At 54.7% G+C, this 13142-nt stretch overlaps 5 protein-coding genes across 5 annotated transcripts; 3 read left to right on the plus strand and 2 right to left on the minus strand.

Moving 5' to 3' along the window:
- Window positions 1-151: 151 nt before the first annotated feature.
- On the minus strand, window positions 152-1804 carry GMORB2_6250 (translation initiation factor 4A; the record flags this gene model as incomplete). Its single annotated transcript, XM_035468220.1, has 4 exons — window positions 152-805; window positions 883-1307; window positions 1401-1478; window positions 1765-1804. The coding sequence occupies 4 exons, from the start codon at window positions 1802-1804 to the stop codon at window positions 152-154; spliced, it is 1197 nt and encodes a 398-aa protein (XP_035322201.1).
- A 960-nt stretch (window positions 1805-2764) lies between these two features.
- On the plus strand, window positions 2765-4498 carry GMORB2_6251 (JmjC domain, hydroxylase; the record flags this gene model as incomplete). Its single annotated transcript, XM_035468221.1, has 2 exons — window positions 2765-3114; window positions 3286-4498. The coding sequence occupies 2 exons, from the start codon at window positions 2765-2767 to the stop codon at window positions 4496-4498; spliced, it is 1563 nt and encodes a 520-aa protein (XP_035322202.1).
- A 1412-nt stretch (window positions 4499-5910) lies between these two features.
- On the plus strand, window positions 5911-8441 carry GMORB2_6252 (DUF1771; the record flags this gene model as incomplete). Its single annotated transcript, XM_035468222.1, has 4 exons — window positions 5911-6845; window positions 6918-7676; window positions 7776-7800; window positions 8052-8441. 4 exons carry the CDS (start codon window positions 5911-5913, stop codon window positions 8439-8441), a joined length of 2109 nt encoding a protein of 702 aa, XP_035322203.1.
- A 764-nt stretch (window positions 8442-9205) lies between these two features.
- Window positions 9206-10494, plus strand: GMORB2_6253 (putative membrane protein YdjX, TVP38/TMEM64 family, SNARE-associated domain; the record flags this gene model as incomplete). Its single annotated transcript, XM_035468223.1, has 2 exons — window positions 9206-9981; window positions 10077-10494. The coding sequence occupies 2 exons, from the start codon at window positions 9206-9208 to the stop codon at window positions 10492-10494; spliced, it is 1194 nt and encodes a 397-aa protein (XP_035322204.1).
- A 367-nt stretch (window positions 10495-10861) lies between these two features.
- Window positions 10862-12887, minus strand: GMORB2_6254 (uncharacterized protein; the record flags this gene model as incomplete). Its single annotated transcript, XM_035468224.1, has 2 exons — window positions 10862-12328; window positions 12765-12887. 2 exons carry the CDS (start codon window positions 12885-12887, stop codon window positions 10862-10864), a joined length of 1590 nt encoding a protein of 529 aa, XP_035322205.1.
- Between the last annotated feature and the right edge of the window lie 255 nt (window positions 12888-13142).

Here is a 13142-nt window from a genome sequence, read left to right on the forward strand (position 1 = left end):
TTTCCTCCTCCTCTCGCTTTTTTCCATTGTCCATTAAAGAAGTCCAGAAAAAGAAAGAGGGTAATACTAGAAGAACCGAAGGAAGTAAAGAGGAACAAGAAAAAAGGCTGCAGTCAGTCGGTATCCTTTTTTCCGTTGTCCTCTTCAGCCCTTAGATGAGGTCGGCGACATTCATGGGCATCTCCTCGATCTGGGTGCTGTAGAACTGCTCGATCTCGCGCATCATGCGCACGTCCTCGGCGGTGACAAAGTTGATGGCAACACCCTTACGTCCGAAACGTCCACCACGACCAATGCGGTGAATGTAGTTTTCACGGTTGGCGGGAAGGTCGTAGTTGATGACCAGGGAAACCTGCTGGACATCGATACCACGGGCCAGAAGGTCGGTGGCGATCAGGACACGGGAAGAGCCGGAACGGAACTCCTTCATGATCAGGTCACGCTGAGCCTGGTCCATGTCACCGTGCATGGCCGAAACGGTAAAGTCACGGGCAGTAAGCTTGTCGGTGAGCCAGTCGACCTTGCGACGGGTGTTGCAGAAGATGACGGCCTGGGTGATGGTGACGGTCTCGTACAGGTCGGAGAGGGTGTCGAGCTTCCAATCCTCCTTCTCAACGGCAATGTAAAACTGCTTGATACCCTCCAGGGTAAGCTCGTCCTTCTTGACAAGGATACGGACGGGGTCGCGCATGAACTTGGTCGTGACCTCGAGGACGTCCTGGGGCATGGTGGCGGACAGGAGAACGACCTGGGTGGACTGAGGGAGCAGCTGGAAGATGTCGTAGATCTGCTCGGTGAAACCACGCTATATAGAGGGAAAAAGTAGGTTAGTACTTTTTTCTTTGGAGAGTGTAAAGGAAGGGGGGAAGGGGAATATCTTACAGAAAGCATCTCGTCGGCCTCGTCGAGGACGAACATCTTCATGGAGTCGGTGCGCAGGAAGCGACGCTGGATCATGTCGTGGACACGGCCAGGGGTACCGACGACGACCTGGGGGCCGTCGCCGAGAGCCTTCATATCATCGCGAACGCTGGTGCCACCAATGCATGCGTGGCACTCAATGTTCATAAAGTCACCGATGGCGACGACGACCTTCTGGATCTGCTGGGCCAGCTCACGGGTGGGGGCGAGGATGAGAGCCTGGCACTGCTTAACAGCAGGGTCGATCTTCTGGAGAACGGAGATGGAGAAGGTAGCTGTCTTTCCAGTACCGGACTGGGCCTGGGCAATGACATCGTGACCCTTGATAACGGGCATGATAGCACGCTGCTGAATGGCCGAAGGACGCTCAAAACCGTAGGCGTAAACTTCGTTGTGACGTCAGTATGATATTTCGACTACAGTACAACGACAACAGAGGTCAAAATGAAGAGGAGGAAGGGCGACAGCGGGGGACTCACCGCCACGGAGGAGCTCAGCCTTCAGAGCCATGTCATCGAAGGAGTCGACGGTCTCGTCGTAGTTAGACTCGATCTGTCCTATTACGAGGCACAAAAAAAAAAGTCAGTGGCCATTCTGGAACGCATATGATGATGTATCGCCGGGGTAGAAGGAAAGAAAATGACAGGGTTGTGACCGCGCCTAGTCATGGATGATAACCGTGCCGAACGAGGGGTCAAATGTTGGCGGAAGGTGGGCCACAGGCGCAGGCGCCCAGCGCACACAACCACAAAAATTTCCCTCTCTCGCTCGACAGCAGCGTCACACGCATCCCGTCGAGATGAAGCAAATGGACAGATAAAGTAAGACGAAGAAAGGGCTCACCCTCAGGGACATCCTCGAGACCCTTGTCTGCAGAAGCCATGATTGCGGTTGAAGAAAAAAAATCCAGACCAAGCACAGCTCGACCTAGATGTTGATTATCGTGGGGTAAAAAAGCCCGAAAAAAAGGATCACAGACACCGGTGACGGAGACTGTGATGAAAGAAGGACTAATAAAAAAACTAGATCCCTAACGCTCTCGAAATCACACGAGAGCTGGATAGAATCTAGGGAATAATCTCGTTCTTGTTTGTTGTTTCGGCGATGGATCCCTTGGGGAAGAAAATTGTAAGAGAGAAAGGGAGGAAAAAAAACCAAGTCGAAGGAGGGGCGCACTGGGGGGGTAAGAGGGATGTGATTTTTTTTTTTTCGCCTGCTGGGCTTTTGGTGAGAGAGCCCCGCCTGCGTTAGTCCAGAAAAAAAAACGATGAGAGCCAATGATATCCATTTAAAGAGACTCACAAGTGGGACAAACCGCTGATTTCTACAGGGCCAAACACCCAAACGGGGCCATGAGACACCAGCCACAGATGATAAGCCACAGCTGCTGTTGGACTTACTGTTGAATTTATTTTCTTCACGACGGCACATGCGATTCTAATTTTCTTCTTAGACTGCCGCTAGCCACACTTCGACATCTATCATAGGTAGAGTCTCAATGAAATTTCTGAAATACCATATTTTATTATGTATTCTGTTCACTGGACGCAGAACTAGTGCCCACTGTAAATACCCATCCAAGCCTTTGTTTAACATCTCGCCACTCTGTATACGCATATCCACCGACGCACTACCACATTGGTGAGAATATTGTATTTTTTTTTCCTTTTTTTCTTCTTCACTTTTTATATGTATATGTATACTGGAAATTTCCAACAGTACCCGGCTTATTGACAGTTATCGAGAGAACTCCCGGCATTTTTCCTTCCTGGACAATTGAAATACCATCTGACTTACCATCTCAGTTGTAGCACTCTGGCCTGAGTCATTGGCATTACCCAAAATGCCCTCTGCCGTCACCACAACCTCCCATGTTACGGGACCCGTCACAGACAGCAAACCTGCTGTCCCGTTTCCAGCAGAGCACAATGTCCAAGAGGACGATGACTCTGCCGTCGATTCAGAGTTTATCCCAACACACCCCTTAGGCGTCAAGCCTCTGGGGAACCAGTATTTTTTCGACGGCGTCAGTGCCCGCAGATCGATTGGGTCGTGGACTTTGTTGCCGGATGAGATGCTCACGGTTGTCCTGGAGCACTTGGACAAGTCGTCACTGCTGTCCATGGGCCACACCTGCAAGTTTTTCTACGCGTTTTGCCACTCGGAAGAGTTGTGGAAGGCGCTATTTCTACGGTAAGATGTTCTCTCCGAGCCACACACACACACCTACACACATAGCCATGTACTCTAGAGTCCACATCCTACAGTCATATACCGTGGCGTCACGTATACCTACCAGTCATCTGTGCTACCTGGACTGATATGGCAGGGATGGCCTCGAAAGACTGACACCAACACCCACAGATACAATTCTTCCGACGGTGCCACTCGACGAGTCCAGTGGACAGGCTCATGGAGGAACACGACGCTAGGCATCCCGGACAACTGCAGGGCCAAGGTAGACTGTGGCAACGTCTTTTCCGACGTGCTGCATAGGCCCTTTGCCTGCAGCAACATCAATCTGAAGCAGTACACTTCGGGGATCCCCAAGGCCAATAGCATCCGTCGGTTCGACAACCTAACATATGGCGAGTTTGCCGACAACTGGACAAGAGAGCCCTTTATCCTGTCCAAGTGCATACAGAACTGGCCGGTTGCGACTGAATGGACGATGGACACTCTCTTACGGGACTACGGAGACGTCCCGTTCCGCGCCGAGGCGGTCGACTGGACCTTTTCCACTTACTGCAAGTACATGCGGAATAACATGGACGAGAGCCCCCTGTACCTGTTTGACCGGGCCTTTGCAGAAAAGATGGGCCTGACAGTCGGGCGAGACGCTTCTGAGGAGGGGAAAACAGCAGCATACTGGAGACCAGAGTGCTTCGGCCCGGACTTTTTCGAGCTGCTCGGCCAGGAGCGTCCGGCACACCGATGGCTCATTGTTGGACCGGAGCGCAGCGGCTCCAAGTTCCACAAGGACCCCAACGCCACGAGCGCCTGGAACGCTGTGATCTCGGGCGCCAAGTACTGGATCATGTTCCCGCCTACGGCCCAAGTACCGGGTGTGTACGTGTCCCGTGACGGCGGCGAGGTGACCAGCCCGCTCAGCATAGCCGAGTGGCTGCTGACCTTCCACGACGAGGCCCGCCAGCTCCCCGAGTGCTTAGAAGGCATCTGCCGCGCCGGCGAGATCCTCCACGTCCCCAGCGGGTGGTGGCATCTCGTCGTCAACACGGAGCCCGGCATAGCCCTCACTCAGAACTTTGTGCCCCAGTCCCCCAGTCTGCACCACCTGTCCGAGGCGCTGGCCTTTTTGCGAGACAAGCCCGATCAGGTCTCTGGGTTCCGGCAGGACGTGCAAGACCCCTTTGGGATCCTCGTCAGCCGACTCAGGCAGGATAACCCAGAGGCCCTGGAAAAGGCGCTGGATCTGGTGGACCGCAAGAGTGGGAAGAAGCGAAAATGGGATGCTGTTGTGGGGGCTGGGGTGGTTGATGAGGACCGGTCAGGGGGTGGAGGCGGCGGCTTTAGCTTTGGGTTCGACGGGGACGATGTTGATGAGGAGATTCCGTAATGAGCATATGAGAGCACGGATACATGAACATAGTGTTCTGGTACGACTAGTAGTATTTGGAAAGGAAAAGGGTCTGTGTTGCATGAGGCGCTGTTCCGGAATGTGCTACAAGTAGGATCAACGTCTGCCTACTAACTACTACTCGTACTAGGCATGTTGCTATATATCTGTAGAAAAACAAAAGGCATTGTTTGAAGTTCCCTATTACCGTTAGAATGGTAATACTTTCTAGTAATCCTTGCACATTGCTCTGCACAGCTACTGACCAGTAGCCGTTGAATAATATAGAGGTACGAATAGTAATAATAATAATGATAATAAGAGGTTGTGAAGCTCGATACTGTAATTTATATGCAATCTCAGTAGCAATCTATCCCTGTTACAGGCGTATGACACTAGATCGGGCGCCACGTACAGGCTGCTCATCAGTGCTGGAGAGGCCTATAACCTACCCGGAGTCTAGCGGGCCAATGGACCTACCATCTAGGCTCTAGGCTCTAGGTAAGGGGCGCGGGTCCCACCCGAGCTCTCCGCAATGGATGGATCCAGTATCATTAGCACCAACAATAGGCGAGTCCGTAGGTCCGTAGGTACCATATTCTCAGGTACTCTATACATAGCCACAGCCTACGCCCGTGGCCAAGACGCCCGTCACATCCCGTACCTGTTACTTTTCTCTCGCACTCTGCTGCTCCTCTAGTCTGCGACTGTCAGGACTCGCTCGTACTCGATCGGGATCCGTAGCATTGATTGACTTATTACCTTGTCCCGTCACTTGTCCCCGACCGCGCTATGTAAGCCGCCTCGATGGTCATCGTTTGCGACTCCCAATCCCCTTTGCTTCCCCCCCCCCAAGTCCAAGTTGCATTTTCCTCATATTCATTATCGCTGTCTTTCTCTCTCTCTCTTTTTCAATTTTGCTTTCTGTGCTTTCGTCTTGCGAGTCGTGGACCGTCTCGTGTGTGCCCTTCCCCCTTCTCGCCCCCCTCTTGTACGAATCGAGAAGAGAGGTCAGTGTGTGCTGCTGGTGCCACCTTGTGACGCCCTCCGCCCCCCTTCTTCTCTCTTCCATCTCGGGGAGGAAAGGAGACCGCCTCCTGGGCGCGCACCTCATTCACTTACACCACCCAACGCTGTTACTGACTGCTTTTTACTTCTTCTCTCTCTTCTTCTTCTTCTTCTTCTTCTTCTTCTTCTTCTCCTTCTTCTTTTCTTTCTGTATAGAAAGCTCACTGCTCTATGGAAACATACTCTAAATCTCTCTCGAACAACACCTCGCACTCTCAAATCCGACCTGTGTCAACTTTGACCACATACCACACCACCACTCGCCTCCTGGCTGCTTCTTTGCTCGATTACGCAAGTCGAACTTGGATGCCTGCACCCCGGGCAACCAAACCGGTGCATCAGCAATGGTCTCGGACGAACATTACGACCTGTGCCTCCCTGTTCTCCAGGATGCGACGCTCGAGGACGAGGACAAGACGGACCGGCTGGAGGAGGTCCTGAAGAAGCAGACGAGCCTCACCGGCACCTCGCTGGACAATGCCGTCCTCGACGCTTTATGGAGGTACCGCGACGGCGCGAGCGTTTCGGCCTCACCGCCACCAATCCGTCACTCCATCCTTCGCCGCGCCTCGCCAGCCTCATTCCGCGCCTCGCCCACACCCATTTCCGGATCCCCCCGGCTGGGCGTGAGCCCCCTCGCACCCCCCGGCTTCGTCCCCTCGAACTTTGGCAGGGCTAAGACAGCCTCTCCCTTCTCGTCCCCGAGGGCTTCGCCTCGCCCCGGCTACGTCACGCCTGCTGCCATGCCTCACAGCCCCAACCTCAGCGCCTACGAGTTCGCCAGCGACACTACACCCGCCACCGAGATACAGGGCGAGTACCAGACTGAGAATGTCGAGTGGCTCGTCAACGATGATGCCGTCAGTCTGTCATCTTCCGTGGGAACCTCAAGTGGGCTCAACGCCGCCGCTCCCGAGTTCTCCTCCGTCTCCTCGCAGCACGCCGACATGTCCCCCTACGACATGCTGCGCTCCATCCTCGGCCAGGTCCGCACAGACGAAGAGATCGAGACGGCCCTTGCTGCCCACAGCTACGACCTCAGTGCCACCATTGCTTCATTCATGGACTCCTTTCCGGACGATGTCTCCCTCACCGTCTCCACACCGCCCAACGAGCCCAGGAACGTCCTGGTGGGAAAATCCGTCTCTCCGGATGTCCGGCCTATCACCCCCGTTAGCAGTCAAAAGTCTGGCATAATATGCAAATTCTACATGTCCACCGGACAGTGCCTGCGTGCGGACTGCCGTTTCAGCCACGACTTGAGCAACCATCTTTGCAAGTATGTCTCTGTTTGACGTTAAAGCCTAGGGTCCAACCCCCCCTTCTATATGTATGCTGATTTTGGCTCTAGGTACTGGATGATGGGGAGCTGCCTCGCGGGTGACACCTGCGTCTTCTCCCACGACCCGGCCAAGCTCCTAAACAAGCTATCGCTCGACGGAGCACAGACGCCACCTTCCAGGCCTTCCAGGGGACACGGGAACCTGCCGCTGCACGACGCTAACTCGTTCCCCTCTCTGAGTGACACTGGCGATCACCTTGCCGGCTTTGCAGGCTCGACCAGTATGATGGGACAAGGCATGCTGACGCCGCCGGGCTTGCGCCCCATGCGTCACGGCACCGAGAGCCCCCGATCTCGGTCACGCCCCGGAAGCCGTCACCAGGCTAGGGACCAACAGCTGCAGCAAGCACAGGCGTCGTCCTCATCTTCTGCCTCGGCCTCCGCTCCCGCCCTCGACGACACCGAGGCTTTTCCCTCACTCGGCTCCGCCTCGGCATCCAAGCAGGCCAAGAAGCATCACGGCAAGCGCGGTGGCCACGGTTACAGCTCCAGGGAAAACGCGACGCCCAACTCCTCATTGGCCGATATAGTCAAGATGAGCCCCTCCCCCGGCTCTGTCTCGCTGACCCCCGATGCCGCCAAGAAGAGCGGCCGTAATGGTGCTGTGGCCGCCGTAAAGAATGGCGAGGATAGCGCCGCCGCACAGGCTATTCCCAGTCCCAAGAACATTCCTTGGCTAGAGACGGGAGAACGCGCAAATAAGGCCTATCTCAAGGCTCGCCAAGAGGCCATAAAGCACGGCGGCCTCAGGAACAAGTTTTTGCAGAGGTATGGTTTTTAGACGTTTTCTTATTATCTTCCTGGACAAACATTACTGGAGAGTCTGGGAAAGAAAGAGAGAAGCAGAGATGATCCCTTCTGACAAAGCACAGTGCTGCCCAAGCGTGGAACCGTAATGATGCTCGGGCAGCCAAGGCACTCAGCCTACGCGGCCAGAGCGAAAACGACCTGATGCGCAAGGCCCACCGCGAGGCAGCGCGAGAGCTGTACGAGGAGCGCAACAAGAACCGGGCCAGTAGCAGCGGCAGCGGTGACAGCAGCAGCAGTGGCGACAATGGCAGCAATAGCTCGGAGATGTACGTCGACCTCCACGGCTTGCACCCAGAGGAGGCGGTAGAGTACCTGGAGAAGGTCCTCATGGAGAATGGGAAGGAGACTCGACCCATCTACGCCATCACGGGGTCCGGACACCACAGTAAGAACGGCAAGGACAAGGTGGGCAAGGCGATCCGCAACTTTCTCAACCAGTGGAGGTACGCCTACCGCGAGTTCTCGGTACCCGGGGACCGCAACAACATGGGTGGCATCTTGGGTATTGACCCCCGTAGCTGGGACAAGTCCCTGGAGAAGGGAGATGCGGTGAATGGGGCCGACGAGGAGGAAGAGGAGGAGGCGGACCAGTCCAGCGGCGGTGTTGCCGTCAACGGCACCAAGCCCGTCGACATCCTTGACCAGGCCGTCGAGATAGGGGACGGCAAGGTTAGGCTGCTGGTCAGGGATCCGCCCAAGGGTCCTAGTGCTGGTCGACGATGACCCCAAATGTAATCCAGCCCGACTCTTTGCCAAAGAAGAAAAACAGTAAAATTAGCAAAAAATCAAGGAATTCAACTTATCATCTTAAAAAAGCGGTCCATATCCGATATGAGAATTAGGCGTAAAATTTTGTAGATCTCAAAAGTAAAAGAAAGAGGAAAAGGGAAAAAAAGATGAAGAAAGATGAAACCGGCAGCGTCTGTACGAGTACAAGTGCAGAGACACAAGTGGTGGGGCTGTGCTCCGTCGTTGTATTTCATTTTAGACGGGGCTACTACTACGCCGTGATTATGATATTATTCCACACATGCACGAGTATGTACCCAAGCCAAGTATGCCAAGCAAATGGTCATAGCACAGCAGTAATATACAGCCCCCTCGCAACCCGTGGCACCCGGACACCCGTTCGTGTCAGCAACATATTCTTTCTTTCCAAACCTTATCTATCTTCCGCCTCCCGTCTACGAGCGCTTCATCCTCCATATACTCTGAGTTCAGAACAGACATGTATCGTCTAAGGTACATCTGACGACCCCCCCGAGACTTCGAAAGCTCCCTCGCCCTTCTCTCCGGCACTCGACGCAGATCCAAGGTTCAAGCAAGCAAGCCATTCAGAGACAACAAATTGACGACGAGGTCTCTGAGCGACGGTTGCGAACTCCTTATATACGACGAGACGAGACGGGTATATACAGAAGAGGAGAATCTCGAGAAGGAGGAATAAAGAACGTCGCGAAGAAATAGGAAGAACAAGAAAAAGAACAATGCCAGCCGATTACCAGTCAACGGCCCAGGGCCTCTCCGTCTCCCCGTCACTATCACGCTCGTCATCACCACGAACATGGACGCGTGGCGAGGACAACGACGACGAAGCTGACAGGAATCCCAACAACCAGCGCCGCCTGTCGACCGCTCCGTTCCGATCCGTCGCGCTGCCGACCGGGTCACAGTCATCGTCCGAGTCCGTTGTGGAGCGTGCATACGCGTACGCCCAGTGGGCCAACAACTATAGCTGGGAGATGTGGAATCGGTCGACTCCGCTGCAGCGTGTGCTCGGCGGCCTGTCCGTCGCCATTTTATGTATCCTGCTCATCGTGGGATGGATCTTCAGCCACAGGGTGTTCGGGTGGCTGGGCGAGGTATCGGAGTCATGGCGCGCCCTCCCGGGCGGCTGGCTCATCGTCTTCCTCCTGGTCTGCATGACCTCTATGCCGCCAATGATCGGATACTCGACCGCTTGCACCATCGGCGGCTTCGTGTACGGCTTCCCGCTCGGGTGGCCCATCGTCGCGTCTGCCTGCGTTGTCGGCAGCCTGGCTTCCTTCATGGCCTGCCGTACCATCATGAGTCGTCGCGTCCACCGCTTCATAGGCTCCGACCCGCGCTTCGTCGCCCTGGGCGAGGTCCTCCGCCGCGATGGCATTCTCTACCTCACCGGCGTGAGGTTCTGTCCCCTCCCCTTTAGCATCAGCAACGGCTTCCTCGCCACGTTGCCTAGCATAACCCCCTTTTCCTTTGCCCTCTCAACTGCTATTTCAAGGTAAGTTTTTGTTCTTTTCCCTTCTTCCCCTCCCCTCCTCTCCCTTGCCGGTTTATTTACCTGCCATCATCATCACCATCGTCTGACCTGAACAGTCCCAAACTTCTCGTCCACGTCTTCATCGGTAGCCGTCTCGCCATCCTGGCCGAGAGCGGCGACGACATGTCCTTTGGCGACAGACTGATCAACTACCTCGGAATGGCTGCCGGCGGCGCCGTCGGCGTCGCTGTGGGATGGATCATCTACAAGCGCACCATGACCCGGGCCGCCGAGCTGGCCCGCGACAATCTCACTGAGGAGGGTCGCGCTGGGGGCCTGTCTCCCTCTCACACTCTCCCGGCCGACTACGCCGATCAGGAGGAAGGGCTTATCGACCCGGAGGATGCTGCCGCGCTCATGTCTGACGATGATATATCCCTATGGGAGACACCTGCTGCTGACCCAGTCGGTTATGGCGACGATTACAATGAGGATAGCAAGAAGATCAAGCGCCAGAGGCAAGACTCTTGGTAGCCTGCCAATGCTGGCCTCTTCCCATAATTCGTAATAAGAAGCAGGAGATGGGGATTCGGTTCTTTGGATTTATAGTGTCCATGTGTTATTAGATGAGACATTTACATCAGATTTATATCGCGTGTGATGGATTAGAATACGAAATCGGAGCCATCATGCTCAATGAAATGTAATAATAGAAGAAAAGAGTTGCCAATTTGATATTTGAGAATACCTGCAGACTCATCCATCATGCCCTGACTTGGGTGTACATATATGTATGAAAAGAAGGTTTCACAGACGCCATCGCTAATACCAGAGTTGCTTGCTGTAAACAAAAGAGGGAATAATGGGGCATGATAAAAAACAAAAAGCAAAGACGTATACTTTACACCGCCGGGGGACGGTATTGGTTCATGATTTGTATGGCTTGATCGACGGGGTATCCGATGAATACGGGGCCCGTGAACACCATTTGAGGAGGGGCGTGGACCCCGTTGGGAGGAGGGGGGCCACCGGTGATTCCATTGCCTGGTTTGATAAAAGCAGGAGGCTGGCCGAGGTGCTGACGAGATGAGGAAGTCAGGGGTGGAGGGGGGTGGCCGTGGGCATGTGTGGAAGGCTCCTTAGCGGGGGTGAAATTATGGGGAGGTTGAGGCGTTCTGGGGGCGTCGATATCCTCTTCATCTTGGACTTCAGGGCCATGATGCTGAGACATGGCCGTCGCCATACCTGGGAAGCCTTGGAGTTTGGTGTGATCAAAGGGACACTTGCCTGGCTTGCGGGCCGGCGGCTGCCCGTCGTCATGTGGCGACGTGGCATTGCCATGGCCAGAGCTCATGCGAACGGGGGCTGGAGGAGGAGAGAAGGGTAGTTCATCCCCGTAGCCGGGCATGTCGTAGATGGGTACGCTGATGCCCCAGGGACGGCTGGGTGACTCGCCAACCCTGACTTCCTTGAGGGGTCGGTCAAAGCGACCCTGGCGGGCTGCGTCGTCATCATCTTCGTCGGGCTCGGGAGCAGCAGTATTCTCAACCGCCTCCTCCAGATCGGACGCAGCCGAGGCTGTTACCGTTGTGGCCCATTTTTGCACACGCTCATTAGATGCCTTATCGCCCTCGACGTAGCGAGTCGGCTCAAGCTGTTCTCCAGATTCGCGGAGCATCGACTGGTGCAGTTGGCCGAGACCCTCGACCATGCTGACAATGTTGCCATACTTGGAATCCAGCTGCTTGACTTGCTCCTCATTATTATAACGACGAAGACAAACCTCGTGGCTACGCGGCAGTTCATGCTTGTGTGTCTCCACATAGTGGGCAATCTCCTCGGGGGAGTGCTTGTCCATATAGCGGATAGGGCACTTGCTTGCCGTGTTGCTTTTGGCAGCATGACTGAGTGCGGCCGACTCTTCATACATGGCAGCACATATAGGGTCGTCGATGTCATGGGGCATTGGGCCTGGCTGGTCGTCCGCTTCCTCCTCGGGCTCTTCACCGGAGCGATCGGGAGACTGGCGCCGTGAGAAGGGACATTGCAGATTTCCCTTTTTCCCCTCGATGGTAAAGTCTTGCTCCAGAGCAGTGGACATGGATGACGGCTTATCACCTGATGTACGTGAGCCGGAGTCTCGCGTCGAATCGGACATCTTGCTGGTCATCGAGGCTACCTGAGAAGCCAGACGGCGGCCGTCTCGGATGACAACAGCGACGTGGTGCTGAGACAGTGGGTTCTCCCGTCTGAGGAGAGGCACAGGGGAAGTTCGGTCGACCGATGTGTGAGGAGGCAGCTGCAGCTTGGCTAACGTGTCGGTTATGTCAGGCGAGGCAGGCGCATACTTGTCGGCCAGGTGCTGGAACTGGACAGATGCGTCGTGTGTCAGCATGAGCGTCCAAGTGGGATAATGATGTGCAGTAAATGGAAATAATGTATATATGTGGGAGAAAATTCAGAGGTATATGATATGTTTTCACTCTCAGCAGACTGAGCCGCTTGTGATCTAGAGCTAAAGGTTGTTCATCATGATAAAACCCCCCCCGGGCAGGAGGCGGAGGTGTGGTGCTGCATGAGGTAAGCAGCGATAGTCGGCCCTCGGTGCTCGGTGTTTAGGCCTCGGTCTTGGTTGGACCAAAACGAGGGTCGAAACAAGACGCCACCAAGAAGCCCAATATTGCAGCATTGCCCTTGGCTGACAGATCTGCAGCATTGCCATATCGCTGTCCCTGCAGACACCAGGAGCAGGGCATTGGGATGGTGTATTGGAACGTGCAGAAGTATGACGATGGTCTTCTTACCTGCTCATGGGCAAAACGCAGTTTGTGCTCCAGAACGACACGGCGGTCATTCAGAGCCTGTGCCTCGTCAGCCAGCGCATTGAAGGCATCGGCGAGATTATGTGAAAGTTCAAGGTACGACATTCCCACGCCAGAGGATGCCGGGTAATAGATGGGGGGGAGGATGCATTGCTGAATGAGGGAGAGAAAAAAGAGGAAGAGAGAGAGAGAAGATGGAGTGATGCTAAAGTTTTGCCCTTTTCATTTTTTTTTCTTCCCTTGGTCGCTCTGCCGTTACTGGCCAGGGCCTGGAGCCACCGCTATTACAGCGAAGGGAACTCTATTCCAGGCTCCGTAGGCTCTGTTGAAGTAACCTAGTGTTACTAACCCTTGCTGGTG

Source organism: Geosmithia morbida, assembly GCF_012550715.1.
Source record: "Geosmithia morbida isolate 1262 chromosome Unknown scaffold_5, whole genome shotgun sequence".
NCBI classification, from domain to species: domain Eukaryota; kingdom Fungi; phylum Ascomycota; class Sordariomycetes; order Hypocreales; family Bionectriaceae; genus Geosmithia; species Geosmithia morbida.